This window comes from Ovis aries, chromosome 1 (genome assembly GCF_016772045.2).
Source record: "Ovis aries strain OAR_USU_Benz2616 breed Rambouillet chromosome 1, ARS-UI_Ramb_v3.0, whole genome shotgun sequence".
In the NCBI taxonomy this organism is placed as follows: domain Eukaryota; kingdom Metazoa; phylum Chordata; class Mammalia; order Artiodactyla; family Bovidae; genus Ovis; species Ovis aries.
In genome coordinates this window covers 231,432,565-231,458,567 of record NC_056054.1, presented here as the reverse complement: position 1 = coordinate 231,458,567, position 26,003 = coordinate 231,432,565, and the positions used below count along the sequence as shown (strand labels likewise).

General features: G+C 37.6%; 1 protein-coding gene across 6 annotated transcripts in view; it reads left to right on the top strand.

Annotated features, from left to right (window-relative positions):
* Window positions 1-26,003, top strand: part of LEKR1 (leucine, glutamate and lysine rich 1) — a 229,083-nt gene that overhangs the window by 61,893 nt on the left and 141,187 nt on the right. For all 6 annotated transcript variants that reach the window (XM_060394362.1, XM_060394355.1, XM_060394367.1 and 3 more), the window contains 2 exons: window positions 13,740-13,859; window positions 24,597-24,772. In XM_060394362.1, the coding sequence (XP_060250345.1) occupies window positions 13,740-13,859; window positions 24,597-24,772 (296 nt within the window). The remainder of the gene's footprint in view (window positions 1-13,739; window positions 13,860-24,596; window positions 24,773-26,003) is intronic.

The window sequence follows — 26,003 nt, the reverse complement described above, 5'->3', positions numbered from 1 at the left end:
TGCTGTGATTCATGGGGTCTCAAAGAGTCGGACATGACTGAGCGACTGAACTGAACTGAACTGAAGAGTTCTTACCCAGTTTAGGGCAGATATTTCTTCCACTAAGCCACTGGGGTTGGGTCAAAGAACATGGAAATTTCTGAGGCAGTCATATGAATGGTTGAAACTGTAAGAGTTGGGTAGAAAGAGGCAATTTCTTGCATAAAGCACTGATGATTCCCAAAAGAAAATTATATTAGGTGGACCAAATAGTAGGTAACTACTATTAGTAAGTGAAAAAAGATGATATCCAAGGATTTTATATGCTTGTTCATCCTTTAGGGTTGGTTAATCAATAGAAGAATATTTATCAATGCCTACTATGCTGCTAAAACTAAAGTTGCTCATCGTGTCTGACTCTTTGTGACCCCCTGGACTATAGCCTACCAGGCTTCTCCATCCATGGGATTCTCCAGGCAAGAATACTGGAGTGGGTTACCATTTTCTTCTCTAGGGGATCTTCCTGACCCAGGGATCAAACCCAGGTCTTCCACATTGGAGGCAGACGCTTTAACCTCTGAGCCACCAGGGAAGCCCCCAGTCAATAGAATATTTATCAATGAGAAAAGGAAAGATATAAGCATCTGAATGCAGAGTTCCAAAGAATAGCAGAAGAGATAAGAAAGCCTTCTTCAGCGATCAATGCAAAGAAATAGAGGAAAACAACAGAATGGGAAAGACTAGAGATCTCTTTAAGAAAATTAGAGATACCAAGGGAACATTTCATGCAAAGATGGGCTCGATAAAGGACAGAAATGGTATGGACCTAACAGAAGCAGAAGATATTAAGAAGAGGTGGCAAGAATACACGGAAGAACTGTACAAAAAAGATCTTCATAACCCAGATAATCATGATGATGTGATCACTAATCTAGAGCCAGACATCTTGGAGAGTGAAGTCAAGTGGGCCTTAGAAAGCATCACTATGAACAAAGCTAATGGAGGTGATGGAATTCCAGTTGAGCTGTTTCAAATCCTGAAAGATGATGCTGTGAAAGTGCTGCACTCAATATGCCAGCAAGTTTGGAAAACTCAGCAGTGGCCACAGGACTGGAAAAGGTCAGTTTTCATTCCAATCCCAAAGAAAGGCAATGCCAAAGAATGCTCAAACTACCACACAATTGCACTCATCTCACATGCTAGTAAAGTAATGCTCAAAATTCTCCAAGCCAGACTTCAGCAATACGTGAACCGTGAACTCCCTGATGTTCAAGCTGGTTTTAGAAAAGGCAGAGGAACCAGAGATCAAATTGCCAACATCTGCTGGATCATGGAAAAGCAAGAGAGTTCCAGAAAGACATCTATTTCTGCTTTATTGACTATGCCAAAGCCTTTGACTGTGTGGATCACAATCAACTGTGGAAAATTCTGGAAGAAATGGGAATACCAGACCACCTAACCTGCTTCTTGAGAAATCTGTATGCAGGTCAGGAAGCAACAGCTAGAACTGGACATGGAACAGCAGACTGGTTCCAAATAGGAAAAGGAGTACGTCAAGGCTGTATATTGTCACCCTGCTTATTTAACTTATATGCAGAGTACATCACAAGAAACGCTGGACTGGAAGAAACACAAGCTGGTATCAAGATTGCTGGGAGAAATATCAATAACCTCAGATATGCAGATGACACCACCCTTATGGCAGAAAGTGAAGAGGAACTAAAGAGCCTCTTGATGAAAGTGAAAGAGGAGAGCGAAAAAGTTGGCTTAAAGCTCAACATTCAGAAAATGAAGATCATGGCATCTGGTCCCATCACTTCATGGGAAATAGATGGGGAAACAGTGGAAACAGTGTCAGACTTCATTTTTGGGGGCTCCAAAATCACTGCAGATGGTGACTGCAGCCATGAAATTGAAAGACGCTTACTCCTTGGAAGAAAAGTTATGACCAACCTAGATAGTATATTCAAAAGCAGAGACATTACTTTGCCGACTAAGGTCCGCCTAGTCAAGCCTATGGTTTTTCCTGTGGTCATGTATGGATGTGAGAGTTGGACTGTGAAGAAGGCTGAGCGCCAAAGAACTGATGCTTCTGAACTGTGGTGTTGGAGAAGACTCTTGAGGGTCCTTGGACTGCAAGGAGATCCAACCAGTCCATTCTGAAGGAGAGCAACCCTGGGATTTCTTTGGAAGGAATGATGCTGAAGCTGAAGCTCCAGTACTTTGGACACCTCATGCGAAGAGTTGACTCATTGGAAAAGACTCTGATGCTGGGAGAGATGGGGGCAGGAGGAGAAGGGGACGACCCAGGATGAGATGGCTGGATGGCATCACGGACTCGATGGACGTGAGTCTGAGTGAACTCCGGGAGATGGTGATGAACAGGGAGGCCTGGCGTGGTGCGATTCATGGGGTCACAAAGAGTCGGACACAACTGAGGGACTGAACTGAACTGAACTTGCTACCTAAACTACTAGGAGAGAACAGTTAGGGAAGTAAGAAATGTTAAGTTCTTGCATTAAAGAATAAATAGGTAATTTTTATTTAGAGTTCTTAAAGTGATAGTGAAAGTGAAAGTGTTAGTCACTCAGTCGTGTCCAACTCTTTATGAGTCCCTGGACTGTAGCCCATCAGGTTCCTCTCGCCATGTAATTCTCTAGGGTAGAATACTTGGAATGGGTTGCCATGCCCTTCTCCAGGGGACCTTCCCAACCTAGGGAGTGAACCCAGGTCTCCTGCATCGCGGGCAGAGTCTTTACCGTATGAGCTACCAGAGAAGCCCATTATGTAAAACTGTGTTTTATATGAGTAATGTGATTTTATTAAGAACACTTTAAAACAATGGAGATTTCATTTTTTCTCTAAATTGTCTTTTATTTCTTTACTTTCAATAAAAATACAGTAAAACATTTTGCTTCTGTTTTGTGAAGTGTATACATCAACTCTAAAATATGTGTTTTGGCTCTTTATTAAGTCAGGGTTTAGAGTTTTAACATCTGTTTCTTCACTAGGGTCTTCCCTGATAGCTCAGTTGGTAAAGAATCAACTTGCAATGCAGTAGACCCCCATTTGATTCCTGTGTTGGGAAGATTCGCTGGAAAAGGGATAGGCAACCCACTCCAGTATTCTTGGGCTTCCCTTGTGGCTCAGCTGGTAAAGAATCCACCTGCAATGCAGGAGTCCTGGGTTCTATCCGTGGGTTGGGAAGATCCCCTGGAGAAGGGAAAGGCTACATACTCCAGTAATCTGGCCTGGAGTATTCCATGGACTGTATATAGTCCATGGGGTTACAAAGACACGACGGAGCCATTTTCAGTTTCTGTACTACTAGTGAAGCTTATCATATTTAGTCAAAAGAAGATCTATTGTTTTAATACACTCTGTGCATATTAAAGAGACCGGGGGGAAATAAGTGAATAATCAAAGACTGAATAAAACTCACATGAGGTTAATTTAGCAAGCAATGTTGATTCAATACAATGCAAGATACCTTTCTCTCACCATATTGGGAGAGGGTGGGGAGAGACAGAGACAGAGGGGAAAGGAAAGAGGAGGGAATGAATATGAATGTGTTTTAGATTTTAGACGTTAGACTTTTAATATTAGACTTTTGAGAGCCTTTCCTATTAGCAAAGCTAAGTATTCCTGATCCTTAACTCAATAAGGCAAGCACGTTTCAGAAGGAGTCAAACTATTAAGGAATGCATTGTACAAGGTCAATGTGCAATCCACTGGTCATAGCAAACACCCTCTTCCAACAACACAAGAGAAGACTCTACACATGTACATCATCAGATGTTCAATACTGAAATCAGATTGATTATATCCTTTGCAGCCAAAGATGGAGAAACTCTATACAGTCAGCAAAGATAAGAGCAGGCGCTGACTGTGGCTCAGATAATGAACTTCTTATTGCCAAATTCAGACTTAAATTGAAGAATCTAGGGAAAACCACTAGACCATTCAGGTATGACCTAAATCAAATTCCTTATGATTATACAATAAAAGTGACAGCTAGATTCAAGGGATTAGATCTGAGAGAGAGTGCCTGAAGAACTATGGACAGAGGTTCATGACATTGTACAGGAGGCAGGGATCAAGACCATCCCCAAGAAAAAGAAATGCAAAAAGGCAAAATGGTTGTCTGACAAGGCATTACAAATAGCTGAGAAAGAAGAGAAGCTAAATGCAAAGGAGAATAGGAAAGATATATCCACCTGAATGCAGAGTTCCAAAGAATAGCAAGGAGAGATAAGAAAGCCTTTCTCAGTGATCAGTGCAAAGAAATAGAGTGGAACAATAGAAAGGGAAAAACTAGAGATCTCTTCAAGAAAATTAGAGATACCAAGGGAACATTTCATGCAAAGATAGGCTCGATAAGGGACAGAAATGGTGTGGACACAGAAGTAGAAGATATTAAGCAGAAGATATTAAGAAGGGGCAAGAATACACAGAACTGTACAAGAAAGAGCTTCATGACCAAGATAATCATGATGGTGTGATCACTCATCTAGAGCCAGACATCCTGGAACGTGAAGTCAAGTGGGCTTTAGAAAGCATCACTACGAACAAAGCTAGTGGAGGTGATGGAATTCCAGTTGAGCGATTTCAAATCCTGAAAGATTTTGCTGTGAAAGTGCTTCACTGAATATGCCAGCAAATTTGGAAAACTCAGCAGTGGCCACAGGACTGGACAAGGTCAGTTTTCATTCAATCCCAAAGAAAGGCAATGCCAAAGAATATTCAAACTACTGCATAATTGCACTCATTTCACACACTAGCAAAATAATGCTCAAAATTCTCCAAGCCAGGCTTCAATAGTACGTGAAACGAGAACTTCTAGATGTTCAAGATGGGCTTTGAAAAGGCAGAGAAATCAGAGATCAAATTGCCAACATGCACTGGATCATTGAAAAAGCAAAAGAATTCCAAAAAAAATCTACTTTTGCTTTATTGACTATGCCAAAGCCTTTGACTTGTGTGGATCACAACAAACTGTGGACAATTCTTAAAGCGATGGGAGTACCAGACCACCTCGCCTGCCTCTAGAGATTCTGTATGCAGGTCAAGAAGCAACAGTTAGGACTGGACATGAAACAACAGACTGGTTCCAAACAGGAAAGGAATATGTCAAGGCTGTATATTGTCACCCTGCTTATTTAACTTATATGCAGAGTGCATCATGCAAAATGTCAGGCTGGATAAAGCACAAGCTGGAATCAAGATTGCTGGGAGAAAGGTCAATAATCTCAGATATGCAGATGACACCACCCTTATGGCAGAAAGTGAAGAAGAACTAAAGAGCCTCTTGATGAAAGTGAAAGAGGAGAGTGAAAAAAACTGGCTTAAAACTCAACATTCAGAAAACTAAGATCATGGTATCTGGTCCCATCACTTCTTGGCGAATAGATGGGGAAACAGTGGAAACTGACAGAATTCATTTTCTTGGGCTACAAAATCACTGCAGATGGTGACTCCAGCCATGTAATTAAAAGATGCTTGTTTCTTGGAAGAAAAGCTATGACCAATCTAGAAAGCATATTAAAAAGCAGAGACGTTACTTTGCCAACAAAGGTCCATCTAGTCTACGCTCTGGTTTTTCCAGTAGTCATGTATGGATGTGGGACTTGGGCTATAGAGAAAGCTGAGCGCAGAAGAATTTTTGCTTTGAAATGTGATGTCGGAGAAGACTCTTTAGAGTCCCTTGGACAGCAAGGAGATCCAACCAGTCTTAAAGGAAATCAGTCCTGAATATTCATTGGAAGGACTGATGCTGAAGCTGAAACTCCAATACTCTGGCCACCTGATGGGAAGAACTGACTCATTGGAAAACTCCTTGATGCTGGGAATGATTGAAGATGGGAGGAGAGGGGACGACAGAGTATGAGATGGTTGGATGGCATCACTAGTGCGATGGACGTGAGTTTGAGTAGGCTCCAGGAGTTGGTGAGGGACAGGGAAGCCTGGTGTGCTGCAGTCCATGGGGTCGCAAAGAGTCAGACACTACTGAGCAACTGAATTGAACTGAACCAGGGTAATGACTGTTCAGGATAAAAGTAAAACTACTTTAGCAGAAGAATATATTTTGATAACCAAGTTAGAACTTTTGTAGTAAGATATAAATATCACACTAATTTTTAAAAATAAAAGGAATAGAATGCCATGCAAGAGGAAATTGTGTTCACAAATAATTTTGTCTTAAATATTGTTACTCTTCTATACAGTAGAACTTATATGTTAGTGACATTTCCAATCCTGTGTAATCTCTTGTTGACATTTTTGAAGTTGCCATAGGTCTTGATAATAGGCAAAGGAGCTTGGGTTCTGCCTCTGGGGTTTTACAGAGTGCTTATGACTTTTCTCTGCAAAATAAGAATTCTTTCTAGTTTAATTGAATTCTACGTGATTTACCTACCTACATACGTGGGCTTCCCACTCTCATTGTCTGTTTTCTAGAAAGGTAATTTTCTGGATGCATTTCGATAGTGATTGATTCCAATAGAGTGGTTACAGCAGCCACTTCTGGTAGTCATATGTCAATGTCTAAAATCCATTTCCCAAGAACTCTTGAAGTACTATCTTGTTTTGATTGATTTCTCTGTTGTAATTCTAATTTTCCCCTTGATAGTTAGATGCCTTTTCCTGTCAGTTCTTTGTAGGACACAATCCTGAAAATCCTCCACTCTATTTTTTTCATACCTTGAACTTCCATCTGTCATCTCAAATTGCTGCAAAACCAGTTTGATGGAAAGACTAAAAACAAGTGACTCCTTCAAGCCAGGACCTTGACAAAAAGAAGCTTAGGTTTCACGTGGTAAAATACCCAATGATGTGATTGGCTTTCTTGTTGTCTTTTCTAAAGCATTTGACTACAGAATGGAGGGACGTTAAAAGGACATTTAAAAGTATTTTCTTTTAGAATATTTTTTATTATGAATAACACTGATAAAGAATGATCCAAATGAAAATATGTAAGAAGAGACAATAATACCATTCCCGAATTTGTTTTAGAACTCTGTGATTCTTACCACAATCCATTTTAATCAAGTTGGCTAAGGGAAAAACTGGAAAATAGATAAGGGTAATAACTGTGTTGTTCTCATGGTTGCATTGGCAAGAGGGTTATAATACAAGTCATCTAACTCCCAGTACAGAACTCTGTCCACTAGAACATGCTGTTGGTCTTACTGTTTTCAGGAACACCCTCTCACTAGACAACAGCATGTCCTCACATCAATCAACATAGTGTTCAAATTCCATGCAGAATTTTCTTAGAGAAAACCATGTGCTTGCATAGTACATATTGGATTAAAATATTTTATGAATTATTTATTTCATAAACAATATAATGTATACAATAAAAGTGAACATTAATACCTTTCATGCATATCACTTTTAGCCATATCAGTTTGATTGAAAGAAGTAAAGTAGCATTAGCAAAGACAAAACAGAGTGAACTAACGTGACCTAACTTTTCAGGGAGTGTTGTCAGAGGGCTTGAGATGTGATTTACAAGTAATATTCATTTGGGGAATATGACGTTATAAAGTTTTAATGTGCATTCTTTTCCTAATTACAAATAGGAAAATGTTTGTAAAAAAAAATCTTCAAGTTCCTTTTAAAAAATATATATATATATTTTTGGCTGTGCTGGGTATTTGTTGCTTTCTTTCTTTCTTTTTTGTATCAGCTTTCTCTAGTTGTGGTGAGTTGGGTGGGGGCTAGTCTTCACTGTGTGTGCGAGCTTCTCATTATGGTGGCTTCTCTTGTGGAGTACAGTCTCTAGGCACACCGTCTTCAGTAGTTGCAGCACACAGGCTCAGAAGTTGTGGCTCGTGGGCTCTACACCTCAGGCTCAGTAGTTGTGGTTCATGGGCTGAGTTGCTCTGCGGCATGTGGAATCTTCCTAGACCAGTGATCAAATCTGTATCTCCTGCATTGGCAGGTGGACTCCCATCCACTGAACCACCAGGGAAGTCCTAGAATTCTTTTCTGGGTAAATCTTAATAGCTGCAATGGGCTTTCTAAAAGAATTTAATTTTTCATATAATTTTAAAGGTTATATTCCATTTACAGTTATTATAAAATATTGGCTATATTCCACATGTTTTATTAAGGAATGTTTATACAAATTTCACTTAACCCCCAAATATACTAATGAGATTAAATTTTCTTCAAATATTTCTGGGCTTTTTGACCAATTTACCAACCTTAGATAAACACATATTGTGAGATTAGGTGCTTTTTAAATTCTAATTTTATTTTATTTTTATAAACTTTTATTGAAGTATAACATATATGAGAAAAATGCACAAATAATACATGTACAGCTAAAACTAAATTTCACAAAGTGAATTTCTCATGTAATCAGCACCCATATCATGAAACTGAACATTGACATCCCCCTAGAATCCCTCTTGTACTTATCTTAGTCACCCACTTAAAGGAAACTAGCCTTGACTTATAACACCATGGATCAATTTTGCCTATTTTTGAACTTTATGTAAATGGAATAGTAGAGTATGTATTCTTTTGCCTAATTTTCTTTACTTAGCATTATGTTTACGATATGCATCCCATCTTGTTATGGGTAACTGCTGTTTGTTCATTCTTATTGCTGTTCAGTTTTCCATGGTATGAATATACCATGATGGATTTATCTATTCTGCTGTGAATAAGCATTTGGGTGTTCACACTTTGGGGCTATTAAAATCAGTGCTGCCATGACATTTGTATGCATGTCTTTGGTAAACATTTGAGCACATTTTTCTATTGGATATGTACCAGGTGTGGAAATTCTGGGTCATGGCATTATGCATATGGCCAGGCTTCATAGATCCTACTATTTAGTCAAAGTAGTTGTGTAATTTACATTCACACAAGAGTGTCTGGAAACCCTTGTTGACCTGTAAATTACAACTTGCTTTTTGTTTTTTTCTTGTTAAGTCTTGGCATTCTTTCCATGCCAGGACATAAAAATCTACTTCATTCTTTTTTTAAAATATAGTATTCCATAGGAACATAGGTTACTTAATGTTTCTCTAATATTGACCATGAAGGTGTTTCATTTTTTTAATATAAAAATTGCATAACTTCTAAAATTTAATGTATATCCACCTTTTTACAACATAGTTTGTAACACAGATGCATTCACATGTACAAATTATTCATTAAATATATACAAGTGATTTTCTAACTTTTTATTTTGAAATAATCGTAGACTTATAGAAAGTTGCAAAAATAGTACAGCATTTTCTCATATACCAAGCCCCTCTAATGTTAACACCTTCCATAAATTTGGTACAGTTATAAAATCTAAGAAATTAGCATTGGTATAATACTATTAACTAACCTACAGATTTTGTTTGATCTTATCAGTTTTTCCACTGACATCTTTTTTCCAGTTCACGGTTCAATTTGGGGTCACTGATTGCAATTAGACCTCATATCTTTTTAATCTTCTTTGATCTGTGACAGTCTTTCTTTGTCTTTTGTGACTGGAGGTTTTTGAAGAGAACTGGTCAGTTGTTTTGTAGAATCCCCTCAATTTGGGTTTGTCTGATGTTTACCCATAATTTTATAGAGATTATTAATTTTTTATCAAGAATGCTACAGAAACGATGTGCCCTTTTCAGTGTATCAAATCAAAGTGTATATAACCTCAGTATGTTTTTTTGCAGATGATGTTGAACCTTGATCACTTGGCTGAGGTGGTGTTTCCGGCTTCCTCCATTGAAAAATTATTATTTTCCCCTTTATAATTAATAAATGTTTGGGGGTAGAAACTTTGAGAATATTCAAATATTCTATTTCTCCTTAAACTATCACGTACTTTTTACCATAGATTTTGCTTACAGCAGTTATTATTGTTCTCTTCTAATGCTTTTTCTTTTTCTCATTCCTTCTATATTTTTTAATCAGAGTTTTTCTGTAAGGAACAACTGTTTCTTCTCTCCTATTTAACTATTAAATTATTTGTTAATGTCAGTATGGATTCACTTACTTTTATTTTGTGGGTTATAACTCATCTCACATGCTAGTAAAGTAATGCTCAAAATCCTCCAAGCCAGACTTCAGCAGTACATGAACTGTGAACTCCCTGATGTTCAAGCTGGTTTTAGAAAAGGCAGAGGAACCAGAGATCAAATTGCCAATATCCGCTGGATCATGGAAAAAGCAAGAGAGTTCCAGAAAAGCATCTATTTCTGCTTTATTGACTATGCCAAAGCCTTTGACTGTGTGGATCACAATCAACTGCGGAAAATTCTGGAAGAAATGGGAATACCAGACCACCTAACCTGCTTCTTAAGAAATCTGTATGCAGGTCAGGAAGCAACAGATAGAACTGGCCATGGAACAATAGACTGGTTCCAAATAGGAAAAGGAGTACGTTAAGGCTGTATATTGTCACCCTGCTTATTTAACTTCTATGCAGAGTACATCATGAGAAACGCTGGACTGGAAGAAACACAAGCTGGAATCAAGATTGCTGCGAGAAATATCAATAACCTCAGATATGCAGATGACACCACCTTTATGGCAGAAAGTGAAGAGGAGCTAAAAGCCTCTTGATGAAAGTGAAAGAGGAGAGCGAAAAAGTTGGCTTAAAGCTCAACATTCAGAAAACGAAAATCATGGCATCTGGTCCCATCACTTCATGGGAAATAGATGGGAAATAATGGAAACAGTGTCAGACTTTATTTTTGGGCTCCCAAATCACTGCAGATGGTGATTGCAGCCATGAAATTAAAAGATGCTTACTCCTTGGAAGAAAAGTTATGACCAACCTAGATAGTATATTCAAAAGCAGAGACATTACTTTGCCGACTAAGGTCTGCCTAGTCAAGGCTATGGTTTTTCCTGTGGTCATGTATGGATGTGAGAGTTGGACTGTGAAGAAGGCTGAGCACCAAAGAATTGATGCTTTTGAACTGTAGTGTTGGAGAAGACTCTTGAGGGTCCCTTGGACTGCAAGGAGATCCAACCAGTCCATCCTGAAGGAGATCAACCCTGGGATTTCTTTGGAAGGAATGATGCTGAAGCTGAAGCTCCAGTACTTTGGACACCTCATGTGAAGAGTTGACTCATTGGAAAAGACTGATGCTGCGAGAGATGGGGGCAGGAGGAGAAGGGGATGACCCAGGATGAGATGGCTGGATGGCATCACGGACTCGATGGACGTGAGTCTGAGTGAACTCTGGGACTTGGTGGTGGACAGGGAGGCCTGGCGTGCTGCGATTCATGGGGTCGCAAAGAGTCAGACACGACTAAACGACTGAACTGAACTGAGCTGAACTGAACCCAATATTACAGTTATATATTTTGGTGCTCAGTCATTCCAGTTCAGCCATTAGGAGCTCTTTCACATGGCACCTGTGCCCTTTTAACATGCCTCTGTCTTCCCTTGAACTCTTCCTTACTTTCAGCATCATAAAATGTACTAGGATCATTTAAAATTTTTCCTGCTCCACCCCTGCCAATGCAGGAGGTATAAGGGACATGGGTTATATATAACCTTGTCCTGTATTTTCCAAGTCTCCTGTAAATATGTTATCATACTTTCATAATTAAAAAAAATTTTAAATACTAGATTATATAGAAATAAACATATGGTAAAGAAAAAATGTGATCATGGCATAACATGTAGCGCACTAGTGAATAATATCAACACTAGATAGAAAGATTATTTTAACTATATTGGAAGGATGAGGGGAAGAAGGCTTTGTCTGTGTGCATGTGGTGTATGTGTGTGCGTGTGGTATGTGTGCATATGTATATGTCTCTGTAGGTGTGTAGGTATGTATAGGAGGGTTAATTCTTTTTAGGATTGTGTTAAAGATTGCAAGCTACCCATCCCAACATACATTCTTCTTTCTTCCTTTGTAATAGAATTATGGATATATCTGGGGGTCAATCTTTCCAATTAAAACATTATATTTTTCAGATTCACTTTCAGCTAGGAACAGTCAGATATTTAGGTTCAGGAGAAGTATACAGAGGTACTTCCAGGAAATCTCCTTGAAAGGGACAGAGGAGCCTTCTGCTGCTGGTGGTCTGGAATAGGAAAGTAATGGTCAGTGTTTTTGCAATTATCATAGACCATGAGAATAATGAACACACACCAATTATAGTAGACCAGAGAGTTGAAAGGATCCTGGGGCTGTGATGATACACTCAAGCTATCATATATCAGCATTGGACTGGCTACCAATACGTTCATCTTATGTAAGATAATATACTTCTGTATATTTAAGTCATCATATTCAGGTCTCAGTTAAGTAGCAGAACCAGATCTTAACTGATTTGTAATTCACTAGGTAATATCTAAAATGAAATTTAAGAACTAACAGTGTAAGTATGTTATTTAATAATGTACAGGTAAATACAAGAATAAAAAAGTTGAAAGTAGTTATTTTTGGCAGTAAAAATTGGGGTAAAAGCAAATGATTAATATTTTTTCTAACTCAGTAAAATTTGACATTTAACAGGTATTACTTTGATAAAAGTTAAACTATTTGTTTAGGTACATTTTAATTAGTATTTCAAGTAAAAATACATCTTCATTGCAAAAATTCAAACACTACAGAAGATAAAGAGTACAAGTTATGCTTCCCTTCAATATTTGTTGCATTTCTGCCTGTCAGTTCTACTCTCTCCCCAGGGATAATGGCTATTTGGCATGTTTCTCTGGAGAAGGCAATGGCAACCCACTCCAGTACTCTTGCCTGGTAAATCCCATGGATGGAGGAGCCTGGGAGACTGCAATCCATGACGTTGCAAAGAGTTGGACATGACTGAGCGACTTCACTTTCACTTTTCACTTTTATGCTTTGGAGAAAGAAATGGCAACCCACTCGTGTTCTTGCCTGGAGAATCCCAGGGATGGCGGAGCCTGGTGGGCTGCTGTCTATGGGGTCGCACAGAGTCAGACACGACTGAAGTGATTTAGCAGCAGCAGCAGCAGCATGTTTCTCTCTATACTTTTTCTATACATTTACTTTGCCTATAAAAGAAGCATAGTTTTCTCCTTTTATTTATTTTTATTGAAAGTAGATTTAATTTAAAAAATTTTTATTGGCGTATAGTTGATTTATGATCTTGTGTTAGTTTCATGTGTATAGCAAAATGAATCAGTTGTACATATACATATATCCACTCATTTTAAAATATTATTTTCCAGTATAACCATTAAGAGTATTGAGTAGAAGTCCCTGTGCTACACACAGATTCTTACTAGGTTCTTATTAGTTATTTATTGAGATGGCCAAAACGTTCATTCAAATGTTTTGGCCAACCCTATATTTTTTATATAGTACTGTGTACATGTCAATCCCAACCTCCCAATTTATTTCTCCCCCTTCTCATTCCCTGGTAACTGTATGTTTGTCTTCTATATCTTATGACTCTGCTTCTGTTCTGTAACTAAGTTCATTTATACACCTTTTTTACATTCCACATATAAGTGATGTTATATGATATTTGTCTTTCTGTGTCTGACTTCACTGAGTATGACAATTTCTAGGTCCATCCATGTTGGTGCAAATGGTATTATTTTGTTCTTTTTTATGGCTGAGTAATACTCCATGTATATATGTGTACCACATCTTCATCCATTCCTCTGCTGATGAACATTTGGGTTGCTTCCATGTCCTGGCTATTGTAAATAGTGCTGAAATGAAAAAAATGGTTCTAAATTTTTATAAAGTACTGATGAGGAAATATTTAGATTTATAATAGTTGTTATTTATTTATATTTTTAGGATTCAAGATGCAAGCATGAAGTTAAAAAGTTACCAAGATGAATTTCAGAGGGTACAGAAAGAATTGAGTCAGTTGCAACAGGAGTTAAAAATTAAACAAAAACAATCACAAATCTTCAGGTAAGTAAGATTCCTTAAAAAAAAAAAGGAAAGTTATAGTATTGAAAAGATACACTCATTTAATACTAAGTTTAGAAACATTCAAACACATTTTAATAATATAGTTTATGTTTTTATATAGCTTAATGTTATAGTGTTGCTAAAAATGTAAACACTTTTTGAAAGCTATTACGTCAACTGAATATTTTCACTGGTAACCTCTTTTGGGGGGCTGAGGGGCACGTGCTGAGTCCTTGTTGCAGTTGTGGGAGCTTCTCATTCTAGTGGCTTCTCTCCTTGTGGAGCAAGGGCTCTAGAGCATGTGTGGGCTTCAGTAGCTGTAGCTTGTGAGCTCAGCAGTGTGTGGTGCACAGGCTTAGTTTCTTAGAAGAATGTGGGATCTTCCCAAATCAGAAATCAAAGAACCCATGCCCTCTGCATTGGTAGGTGGATTCTTAACCACTGGACCACCAGGAAAATCCTGCCAGTAACATTTAAATCAGGCAAACACCTTGTTCTTATTTTCAGGGTCATTTAGAATGAAAGCACAGTAACTAATTCATTTTCCTCTTGACCAGTATTTCTTGGTGCATGTGATCTCCTGATAGTTCAGTGACATGAAAAGAATAGAATGGAGAAATTTTCTAACTGGATAGTAATAGACTTATAAATTTAGAAGTTTCCAACATAAAAGGTGTAAATCTGTTTTTATATAATCTTCAGAGGGTTTATAATAACTAAAGGTAAAACCCAACAGTCTAAAAAAATAGGAAGTATTTTTAAAAAATAAATATATTGCACATATCAGAAAGAATGAATAATTTTCAAATTGAATAACTTTTAGCTCTTAGAAAAGTGGAATAAGTTAAATGAATATTACAAATAGACACAGGTTCAGGTTGACTAAAATAATATGCCAGGTGAATATTTTTAATGTTCTTATTTTTTCCAAACTACTAGTTATTCTTAAAAATATTTTTCTGTTAAAAAAATGATCTGACTAATAATTTATATGGAGTGTCTGGTGAAAACCTGTTAACCATCTATGTTTCATTAATACCTTACACAAAACTGATGTTTGAATGAATGAATGAGTCTACTCACAAAACAGATGGTAACTTTTGTCATCAGAAATCTCTGCCTTTTCATAGAAATCTATATTGAACCAGCAGGATACCACCCAGGTGACCTCAACTCTCCATTTTAGTCAGGACCATCAGTATTCAATCTTGGCTCCAACAATAGCTTTTGCCCAAGTCTGCTAGGGAAACCCATTTTTTTATCCATAAATGCCATTATGGATGGCAGGATTGACTACATTTCAAAGGTTAGACTAGGACTAAATTAGATAATTAATGCTGCTTCAGAATATTATGGCCATTATGGACTGATACAGCTAGTCTTTATTATTTACATTTTACATGTGATTTGTAGTATTTTAAATTCTTGAAGAAACGTATACATCTTTAAATGCTATTTTTATTCTGTGTTCTAATTTTGTCATCATTTTACTGGTTATTTTTTCAAATGCTTTCAAAAGATCTATGATTTTTATATGAAAGTGAAAGTTAGTCACTTAGTCATGTCCAATTTTTTGTGACCCCATGGACTGCAGCCCTCCAGGCTTGTCCATGGAATTCTCCAGGCAAGAATACTGGAGTGGTTTGCCATTTCCTTATATTTCTAGCTAAAAGATCACAAATTGGGAGTATGCTGCTGCTGCTAAGTCGCTTCAGTCGTGTCTGACTCTGTGCGACCCCATAGATGGCAGCCCACCAGGCTCCCCCGTCCCTGGGATTCTCCAGGCAAGAACACTGGAGTGGGTTGCCATTTCCTTCTCCTAATGCATGAAAGTGAAAAGTGAAAGGGAAGTTGCTCAGTCGTGTCCAACCCTTAGCATGGACTGCAGCCTACCAGGCTCCTCCATCCATGGGATTTTCCAGGCAAGACTATTGGAGTGGGGTGCTATTGCCTTCTCCTAATTGGGAGTATGGGGTCTGATTTATTTTTAAAAGTAGCATACTAAAAATTTTGAAAGTAACCATATAACTAGACACAATGTAAATAAAGTTTGTCACTGATGAATAAAGGTAATTACTTGTTTTATTAATTCTCTCAGTAGTAGGTGCATTGCATGGCAAAGAGCAATCAGGTGGAAATAAAATCAAACCCAAAGTGGTAGAGTTCAGTGATTTTGTTGCCTTACTAAAGGCTCGTTTTAAACTAGTTTACTGTATTTAAAAAGTATCTACTAGAACATAAAACTTTGAGTTTGCTGTGGATAAAGAAAAGGAGCTTATAGTATTCTCTCTTAAGGTGGTAAGAAAAAGAAGCTTGAGCTTTAGCTACTCAGATGTAATCATCTTAACCTGTGGAGCCCAAAAGGAACTTTCAAGAGATTAGTGAACTATGTCTTTGATTCACTTTGCTCTTTTTAAATTATCCTCTCATTTGTTTAGTTGCCATCCAGTTTAATCACCTAGCCTGCAACAAAGTGTTCTTCATGCTTGGTATTTTCCCTGACATCATTTCCAACCTGTCTCTTGCAAAGGGATGATGAGGAGGAGTATCTGTGGTTTGCCTCAGTTAGCTCAGCACATCTGCTATTTAGACTAAAGTGTCTTTTGAGAATGGAAACTAACTTTTGAAAACCTGTAAAATAGATATTAAAAAACAGTGTGAAATATAGGTATACTTCACTTTATGTAAAGAGGGAATGGCAACCCACTCCACTATTCTTGCTTGGAGAACCCCATGGATAGAGGAGCCTAGCAGGCTGCGTTCCATAAGGTTGCAAAGAGCTGGACATGACTGAAGCAACTCAGCATGCATGCATGTGTATAACTCCAATATTCCAAATCAATCTATATTTGAAATATTTTAGACTAATGCTTACTTTTAAAGGATTCCTATTGTGAATCTTCTGTAAATTGTTTGAAATACACTTATCCTTTAATTTTTCTTATTTGTAAATAAATCCAGAGTCTGTCATTTCTGAAACTTTAAAGCCAACTCCCCAAATCTCTCACTTTCACAACAACTCTTCGGCCACATTAAGACTTCGAGTATTTACTTTTTTTTCTGATTCTCCCAACCATTTCGGACTTCTCTTTGTTTTCTACCCTTGATACTGTAGTTAATAACCTTATATATTTAAATAGCTTTTTGACATATAAATTACAAACTACAAAATCCACAACCTTTTAAGTGGATAATGTACTGATTTTTAGTAAACCTACTGAGTTGTGCAACCATTACCACTTCCAATATTAGAATATTTGAATAATCCTGAGGAGACCCTCATGCCATTTGCTATTAATCTCTATCTTTACCGCCAATCCTAGGCAATTACTTATCTTCTTCCTGTTTTTATAGATTTGTATTTTTCTGAACAATTCAGTTACATGGACTCCTACAATGTGTTCTTTTATATCTGATATCTTTCACTGATATTTTTGACGTTCATCTATGCTATATTTTTTTCCTTTTCATTGCTAAATGGTATTCCATTGTATGAATTTACCCCATTTTATTTTTATTAGTTGAAAGACATTTGTTAGCATTTATTAGTTGAGAGGCATTTGGGTTTTTTCTGCTTGTTGGTAGAATACTGCTACTGTAAACACTCACATACTTTATGTGGATGTATGTTTCATTTCTTTTGAGTAAATACCTAAGTATCAATAATTCAGAACTACTGAGTTGTAGAGAACGTACTGGTCATAGCAAACACCCTCTTCCAACAACACGAGAAGACTCTAAACATAGACAACACCAGATAGTCAACACTGAAATCAGATTGATTATATTCTTTGCAACCAAAGATGAAGAAACTATATACAATCAGCAAAAACAAGACCGGAAGCTGACTATGGCTCAGATCATGAACTCCTTAGGTATGGGGAGGGAGGTGGGAAGGGGGTTCAAGATGGGGAACACGTGTACACCCATGGTAGATTCATGTTGATGTATGGCAAAACCAATACAATATTGTAAAGTAATTAGCCCCAATTAAAATAAATAAATTTATTTTTTAAAAAAGAAAAAAAAAACTAAAAAAAAAAAAAAGCCAAATTCAAACTTAAATTGAAGAAAGTATGGAAAACCACTAGACCATTCAGGTATGACCTGAATCAAATCCCTAATCATTATACAGTGGAAGTGAGAAATAGATTTAGGGGCCTAGATCTGATAGACAGATTCTCTGATGAACTATGGACAGATGTTCGTGACATCGTATAGGAGACAGGGGTCAAGACCATCCCCAAGAAAAAGAAATGCAAAAAAGCAAAATGGCTGTCTGAGGAGACCTGACAAGTAGCTGTGAAAAGAAGAGAAGTGAAAAGCAAAGGTGAAAAGGAAAGATATACGCATCTGAATGCAGAGTTCCAAAGAATATCAAGAAAGAGATAAGAAAGCCTTCCTCAGCGATCAATGCAAAGAAATAGAGGAAAACAACAGAATGGGAAAGACTAGAGATCTCTTCAAGAAAGTTAGAGCTATCAAGGGAACATTTCATGCAAATGTGGGCTCAATAAAGGACAGAAATGTTATGGACCTAACAGAAGCAGAAGATATTAAGAAGAGGTGGCAAGAATACACAGAAGAACTGTACAAAAAAGAGCTTTACGACCCAGATAATCATGATGGTGTGATCACTCACCTAGAGCCAGACATCCTGGAATGTGAAGTCAAGTGGGCCTTAGGAAGCATCACTACGAACAAAGCTAGTGGAGGTGATGAATTCCAGTTGAGTTATTTAAAATCCTAAAAGATGAAGCTGTGAAAGTGCTGCACTCAATGTGTCAGCAAATTTGGAAAACAGCAGTGGCCACAGGACTGGAAAAGGTCAGTTTTCATTCCAATTCCAAAGAAAGGCAATGCCAAAGAATGCTCAAACTACCACACAATTGCACCATTTCACACACTAGTAAAGTAATGCTCAAAATTCTCAAGGCCACGCTTCAGCAATACATGAACCATGAACTTCTAGATATTCAAGCTGGTTTTAGAAAAGGCAGAGGAACCTGAGATCAAATTGCCAACATCTGCTGGATCTTCGAAAAAGCAAGAAAGTTCCAGAAAAACATCTATTTCTGTTTTATTGACCGTACCAAAGCCTTTGACTGTGTGGATCACAATAAACTGTAGAAAATTCTGAAAGAAATGGGAATACCAGACCACCTAACCTGCCTCTTGAGAAATCTGTATGCAGGTCAGGAAGCAATGGTTAGACCTGGACATGGAACAACAGACTGGTTCCAAATAAGAAAAGCAGTATGTCAAGGCTGTATATTGTCACCCTGCTTGTTTAACATATATGCAGAGTACATCATGAGAAATGCTGGGCTGGAAGAAGCACAAGCTGGAATCAAGATTGCCGTGAGAAATATCAATAACCTCAGATATGCAGATGATACCACCTTTATGGCAGAAAGTGAGGAGGAACTAAAGAGCCTCTTGATGAAAGTGAAAGAAGAGAATGAAAAAGTTAGCTTGAAGCTCAACATTCAGAAAATGAAGATCATGGCATCTGGTCCCATCACTTCACGGCAAATAGATGGGGAAACAGTGGCTGACTTTATTTTCTTGGGCTCCAAAATCACTGCAGATGGTGACTGTAGCCATGAAATTAAGAGACACTTACTCCTTGGAAGGAAAGTTATGACTAACCTAGACAGCATATTAAAAAGCAGAGACATTGTTTTGCCAACAAAGGTCCGTCTAGTCAAGGCTATGGTTTTCCAGTGGTCATGTATGGATGTGAGAGTTGGAGTATAAAGAAAGCTGAGTGCCAAAGAATTGATGCTTTTGAACTGTGTTGTTGGAGAAGACTCTTGAGAGTCCCTTGGACTGCAAGAAGATCCAACCAGTCCATCCTAAAGGAGACCAGTCCTGGGTGTTCATTTGAAGGACTGATGTTGAAACTGAAACTGATATTTTGGCCACCTGATGCGAAGAGCTGACCTATTTGAAAAGACCTTGATGTTGGGAAGGATTGAAGGCAGGAAGAGAAGGGGAGGACAGAGGATGAGATCGTTAGATGGCATCACCGACTCAATGGACATGAGTTTGGGTAAACTGAACCCAAACTGCGCGACTGAACTGAACTGAGTGACTGAACTGAACTAAACAACTGATGGTAAATTGATATTTAACTCTTAAGAAACTACCAAATTATTTTGCAAAGTGGCTGTACCTATATTCCTACCAGGAATGAAGATTCTACTTTTTCTTTGTTCTTGCCAACTTTTTTTATTGTCTTTTTTTTATAATAGCCATTCTAGAAGCTGTGAAATTGTACTTCATTGTGCTTTGATATGTGTTTCCAAAATGACTAATGGTGTTGGGCATTTTTTCATATGTTTATTAACCATTTGCATGGTTATTTGCTGAAATATATTAAACTATTTTGTCTATTTTTTCACTGGTTTGTTTTCTTGTTATCAGATTGTAAGAGTTCTTTGTATGTTCTGGTTACAAGTCTGTTATTTGAAATATGATTTGCAAATTTTTATCCCAGGCTGTGGCATATCTTTTCATTTTCATAATTGTGTCTTTTTGAAGAACAATAGTTGTTATTTTCAGTGGAATACAATTTAATCAATGTTCTCTTTTATGGATTGTGCTTTTGGTAATGTATCGAAGAATTCTGCTTAACCAAAGGTCACAAGATTTTTTCCAGTAGTTTGTTCTAAAGGTTTTAGAGTTTTAGGTCTTAAATTTAAGTCAGTGATCCATTTTAACTTTTGTGAATGATGTAAAGTAAGGATCTAAATTCATCTTGTTTTCATGTTCGATTGTTCTCTGTAAAGGACTTTACCAATACTCTACTACTTTTACCGCTGCTTATTTACCCTTAAAATCCTAATCTTTATATCTACATATAGAGTGTTATACACCAGGTCCTCAATTTCCCCAATACTATTCTAATTCCTCAATATTCTGCTTAAAATTCTTTGTGCTACTTATCTCTCAGCAGCTATGTGTCTTGCCTTATATATTTCAGGAAGAGAATTAAAAGTTATCAATACAGGCATATTTCCTGTGACTCAAATGATACTTAAGTTTCAGAGCGCCCCCCCCCCCCCCCCGCCCACAAGCTTCTGGTAGTGCCCCTGGCAAAAGTAGGTTGGTTTTAATTTGTAGGATAAATTTAAATTGTAAAAGCTCTGTCTCTGTGTTATAATTTCCCTTATCTTACTTTGGGATAGTCACTGACATTTGGGGGATCTGAAAGGGAAAGTCAAGTTGTACATTGTATACAGTATACATTGTAACTGCCATTTAGAAAGACATTTTCAGTTCAGTTCAGTTCAGTTGCTCAGTCATGTCCAACTCTTTGTGACCCCATGAATCGCAGCACGCCAGGCCTCCCTGTCCATCACCATCTCCCAGAGTTCACTCAGACTCACATCCATCGAGTCCGTGATGCCATCCACCCATCTCATCCTCTGTCATCCCCTTCTCCTCCTGCCCCCAATCCCTCCCAGCATCAGAGTCTTTTCCAATGAGTCAACTCTTCGCATGAGGTGTCCAAAGTACTGGAGCTTCAGCTTTAGCATCATGCCTTCCAAAGAAATCCCAGGGTTGATCTCCTTTAGAATGGACTGGCTGGACATTTTAGACTGCATTAATTACACAAGCAAGACATTGAAGATTAAAAATCAGGGTGTATATGGCTTTTTTGAATTAATGAAATAAAAGCAATGAAGATGAACAATTTAAACAATAGAAATTATTCTGTCACGAAACAAATTTTAACTTCTTTTTAGATTAAATCATAAGAGATACATTTTCAGTAAAATTTCTTGGATTATTTTGTAATCCATTCAATGAAGAGGAGTTCAAAATTTGAATACATTGAGGAGAAAGATTCAAGTTTCTTGCTGATTTGATAAAAGCTGAATTTGACATTACTGAATATAGCATAGAATCATGGTATACTATTTCAGGACATCTGAGATAAACTGGTTCATTAGTTTCATCATTTCAAAGATAATTTAAGGTGTCATTTTCCGATAAAACTTGAAATTCCAAAAATTTATCATATATGAAAGATTCTCATAAGGATTTTTCCAAATTTGACAATGCTTAATATTTAAATGATATTACCAATAATGGACTCTAAAGCTTAAAGAATCTTTCTAAATTACCACTGATAATAAAACTAATGGCCATGCTAGATGAAAAGCTGTATAATTTTTATATTCTCTTCGCATAAAGTATTATTATACAGTGGTTCTCATATGAAAAGGTGCTTGTGAAGCATGTAGCCAAAAATTGTAGGCAATAAGTATTGTAGAGCTGTTACTTACTTAAAAGTTATATTGTGTTTCAGTATTTTGTGATATTGATGGGATTTATTAACATTTACAGTTGTTTTTGTAATGATTTTTCTCAATCTACAAATAAGTACACACTTTTAAACCTAATTTTTGTAGTCATCTTTTAGAACAAAGCCATCCTTCTATCCACACCGATCATGTAAGATCTAGGCTCTACAAAATGTGATGGAAATGCTCTTATTTAAGAAGCTTGAATTTTCTGTTTCCTGCCCTTTTCCCTGCAGAAGCACATGCATCCACAACATTCTTCTATTAAATATCTCCTTGGGCCTTGACCCCCAGGTACATTGCTTGCTCTCAGCACCTTACATTGGGCCCATTAGTCGCTTAATCTTTACTTAGTTCATAGTTCTTATCTCTTTTTCTTACCATTTACTGGCTTTATGTTCAAAACCCTATTCTCACTATTGGGCCCCTTGATTTAGTGATCTATATGGACTCTCTCTTTGATTTTTTTCTTTTAAACTGAGGTTCGAGTGATTTACAGTGTTGTGCTAATTTCTGCTATAAAGGAAAGTGACTCAATTATATATGTATATATACATTCTTTTTTTGTATTCTTTTCCATTATGATTTATCTCAGGATATTGAATATAGTTCCCTGTGCTACATGCTGCTGCTGCTAAGTCACTTAAGTCATGTCCGACTCTGTGTGACCCCATAGATGGCAGCCCACCAGGCTCCCCCGTCCCTGGGATTCTCCTGGCAAGAACACTGGAGTGGGTTGCCATTTCCTTCTCCAATGCATGAAAGTGAAAAGTGAAAGTGAAGTCGCTCAGTTGTGTCTGACTCTTAGCAACCCCATGGACTGAAGCCTACTAGGCTCCTCCGTCCATAGGATTTTCCAGGCAAGAGTACTGGAGTGGGGTGCCATTGCCTTCTTTGCCTGTGCTATATAGTAGGACCTTATTGTTTATCTGTTCTATATGTAATAGCTTGCATCTGCTAACCCAACCTCCCAATCCATTCCTCCCTCACCCCACCCTTTTTTTGACTGAGGAACCCCTGTGGCTTTTGATCACTCACATGGACCTTAGTTGACCACACAAAATGACACCACCCTTCTTCCTAAGAAAGTCTAATCTTTCAGCCTTTGTTTTACATCTGTCCTTTCTACCTCTTTGCACAAGAGATGATCACATCTCTTGCATGTGTTTTAGTCTCTGTGACTGCACTCCTACTCAGCTATGTACACAGTCAGGTGTCTCCCATCCTAGTAAACTATTCTACTGTGTATCTTCTTTCTCTCCTTGTTGCCTCAGTCAAGGTTCTTGATTGCACATAACTATTTCCTCTTTTCTGCTTTACTGCTCAGTCTTTTCCTACCTGACATCTCTGAAATTGCCAAAGGCCTCCTCAATACCAGGCATAAAGGACTGTTTAGCCTTTATCTGAGGACTAAAATACTGACCACTACTCTTTCTTTAAATTCTCTTACCCCTGGCCTTTCAGACATTATCCTTTTGTTTGTTTGTCTGTTTTTCCTGACACACTGATTGCTCCTACCTCATCTCCTTTGAGAGATTCTTTTCTGTTTTATTCCCATAAATATTGGTGTTGCCCAGTATTTTATCCTCAGTACTTCTTACTTCTTTATCCCTCAACTGAGTGATTTTTTTTCAATCATTCATTCATTCATCAGTATGTATTGAGTATATACTATGTGGTAGGTACTGTGTTAAGTGCTAGGGAGACTGTGATGAACAAGACAGATACTCTCTGCATAATAGGTCTTAGTCTACTTAGGGAGATAAATATTAACAAAATAATTAACTGCCATGGTTTCAGTCCTCTTCTTTTTCTGATAACACTCAGATCTGTTTGCATCTTGCTTGATCTGTTAGGTAAATGTTAGCCAGAACATCTGAAGTAATAAAAATCATTGGGATGACAAAACACATGTGGTTACTTTGAGTTGTGGCATTTGATGAAGCAGAAGCACTGGATCAGTCACTTAAAAAGTTTCACTTATTATTACCCCATGTTTTATACTGCCTATAGGGCCATAGCACAGGAAGAATGCTGTCTACAAATTTGAGACTCTCTTTTAGGCTCAGACACTGAGTCACTTTTGACTTAATTTTCTTCAAATGTTTGCTGTTAATTTTTAAAGAATAATAGAAAAAAATGTATAAGAGGATAGTTAGCCATCTTTATTTATAGTTAAAAATAACAACACAATGGAAATGAATTGGGGTGATCATATTACCTCAGTCTTTCTGGAATATCCTGTTTATATGTTGTCTTGGCATAATGTAGAGAGCACCTCCTTTTACTTTCAAAATTGTCTCCATTTGAGTGGTAGATTATATTGTTACTGTAAAACCATTTTTCAAAGAAATTTTTTAAAAATAATTGTTATTATGCCTGCTATTTTTTTAAATCCTAATTTTTCTTTACTACTTTACAGTCAGAGATTGATGGAATACAAATATTTCTGGACTAAGACTCTTGCATTACTTACTTTTACTAAAAGTGAGCTGAACAGTATTAAAAATGAAGTATATGATCATTTTAAAAACTGGACTTCACTGAAGAGAGAAGTTTTTCTACAAATTAAATCAATAAGTGAAACAGCCTTGACAGGTTTGTTAAATATATTTAAAATATAACCATCCTTTTTCTGTAAATTACACATCATAAGTAATAGAATAATGATATTTCACTTTATGTGATGGGAATTATGATTAATATTAAACCTATTATTTCTTTAGATGACCATTAAAATCTATTCCAACCCCGAAATTCAATAATTATAAGCCTGATCTAAGATAAGCTCTGATATGTCAGTCTTGAACAGTGGCCGGAAGTCTGGTTATTCCTGTTAAATGTACAAATTTGTATTTTAAAACTTTATCTTCTGTTAATGACTGATCAGATTAGATCTAATTAGATCAGATTTCCCACAGATAACAATTATAAATTCTGGACAAAATAGCTACTTGAGAACACTGGAGAGTGACCAAGTCTAAACACATGTAAGGAACATTAAAAAAAATTGGAAGAAGGTCTATAACTGTTTGAAAAAAGCCAATTTAAAAAGGCCATACACTGGATGATTCCAGCTATATGATGTTCTGGAAAAGGCAAGACTGTGGAGATAGAAAAGAAATCAGTGGTTGCCAGGATAAGAGGGAAGGATAATAGGTAGAGCATGGAGGGTTTGAGGACAGTGAAACTATTTTGTATGCTATGGACCGCACAGAAGCGTGGCCAAGAGGAGCTACCCCTTGCCCAAGGTCAGGGGTGGCGACCGAGAGTGCCAAGTTGCATCGGCACAGAAGCGGCCGAGAGGAGCTACCCCATGTCCAAGGTTGGGGCAGCAGCTGAGAGGAGCAACGCCACTTCCAAGGAGCGGCAGCTGTGTGGGCGAAGGAGGGCCAAGAGGAGCTACTCCACATTTCAAGGTCAGGAAGGGCGGCCTTGAGATACCCCTCGTCCAAGGTAAGGAGCAGCGGCTGTGCTTTGCTGGAGCAGCCGTGAAGAGATACCCCATGTCCAAAGTAAGAGAAATCCAAGTAAGACAGTAGGTGTTGCGAGAGGCATCAGAGGGCAGACACACTGAAACCATACTCACAGAAAACTAGTCAATCTAATCACACTAGGACCACAGCCTTGTCTAACTCAATGAAACTAAGCCGTGCCTTGTGGGGCCACCCAAGACGGGGGGGTCATGGTGGAAAGGTCTGACAGAATGTGGTCCACTGGAGAAGGGAATGGCAAACCACTTTAGTTTTCTTTCCTTGAGAACCCAATGAACAGTTTGAAAAGGCAAAATGATAGGATACTTAAAGGGGAACTCCCCGGGTCGTTAGGT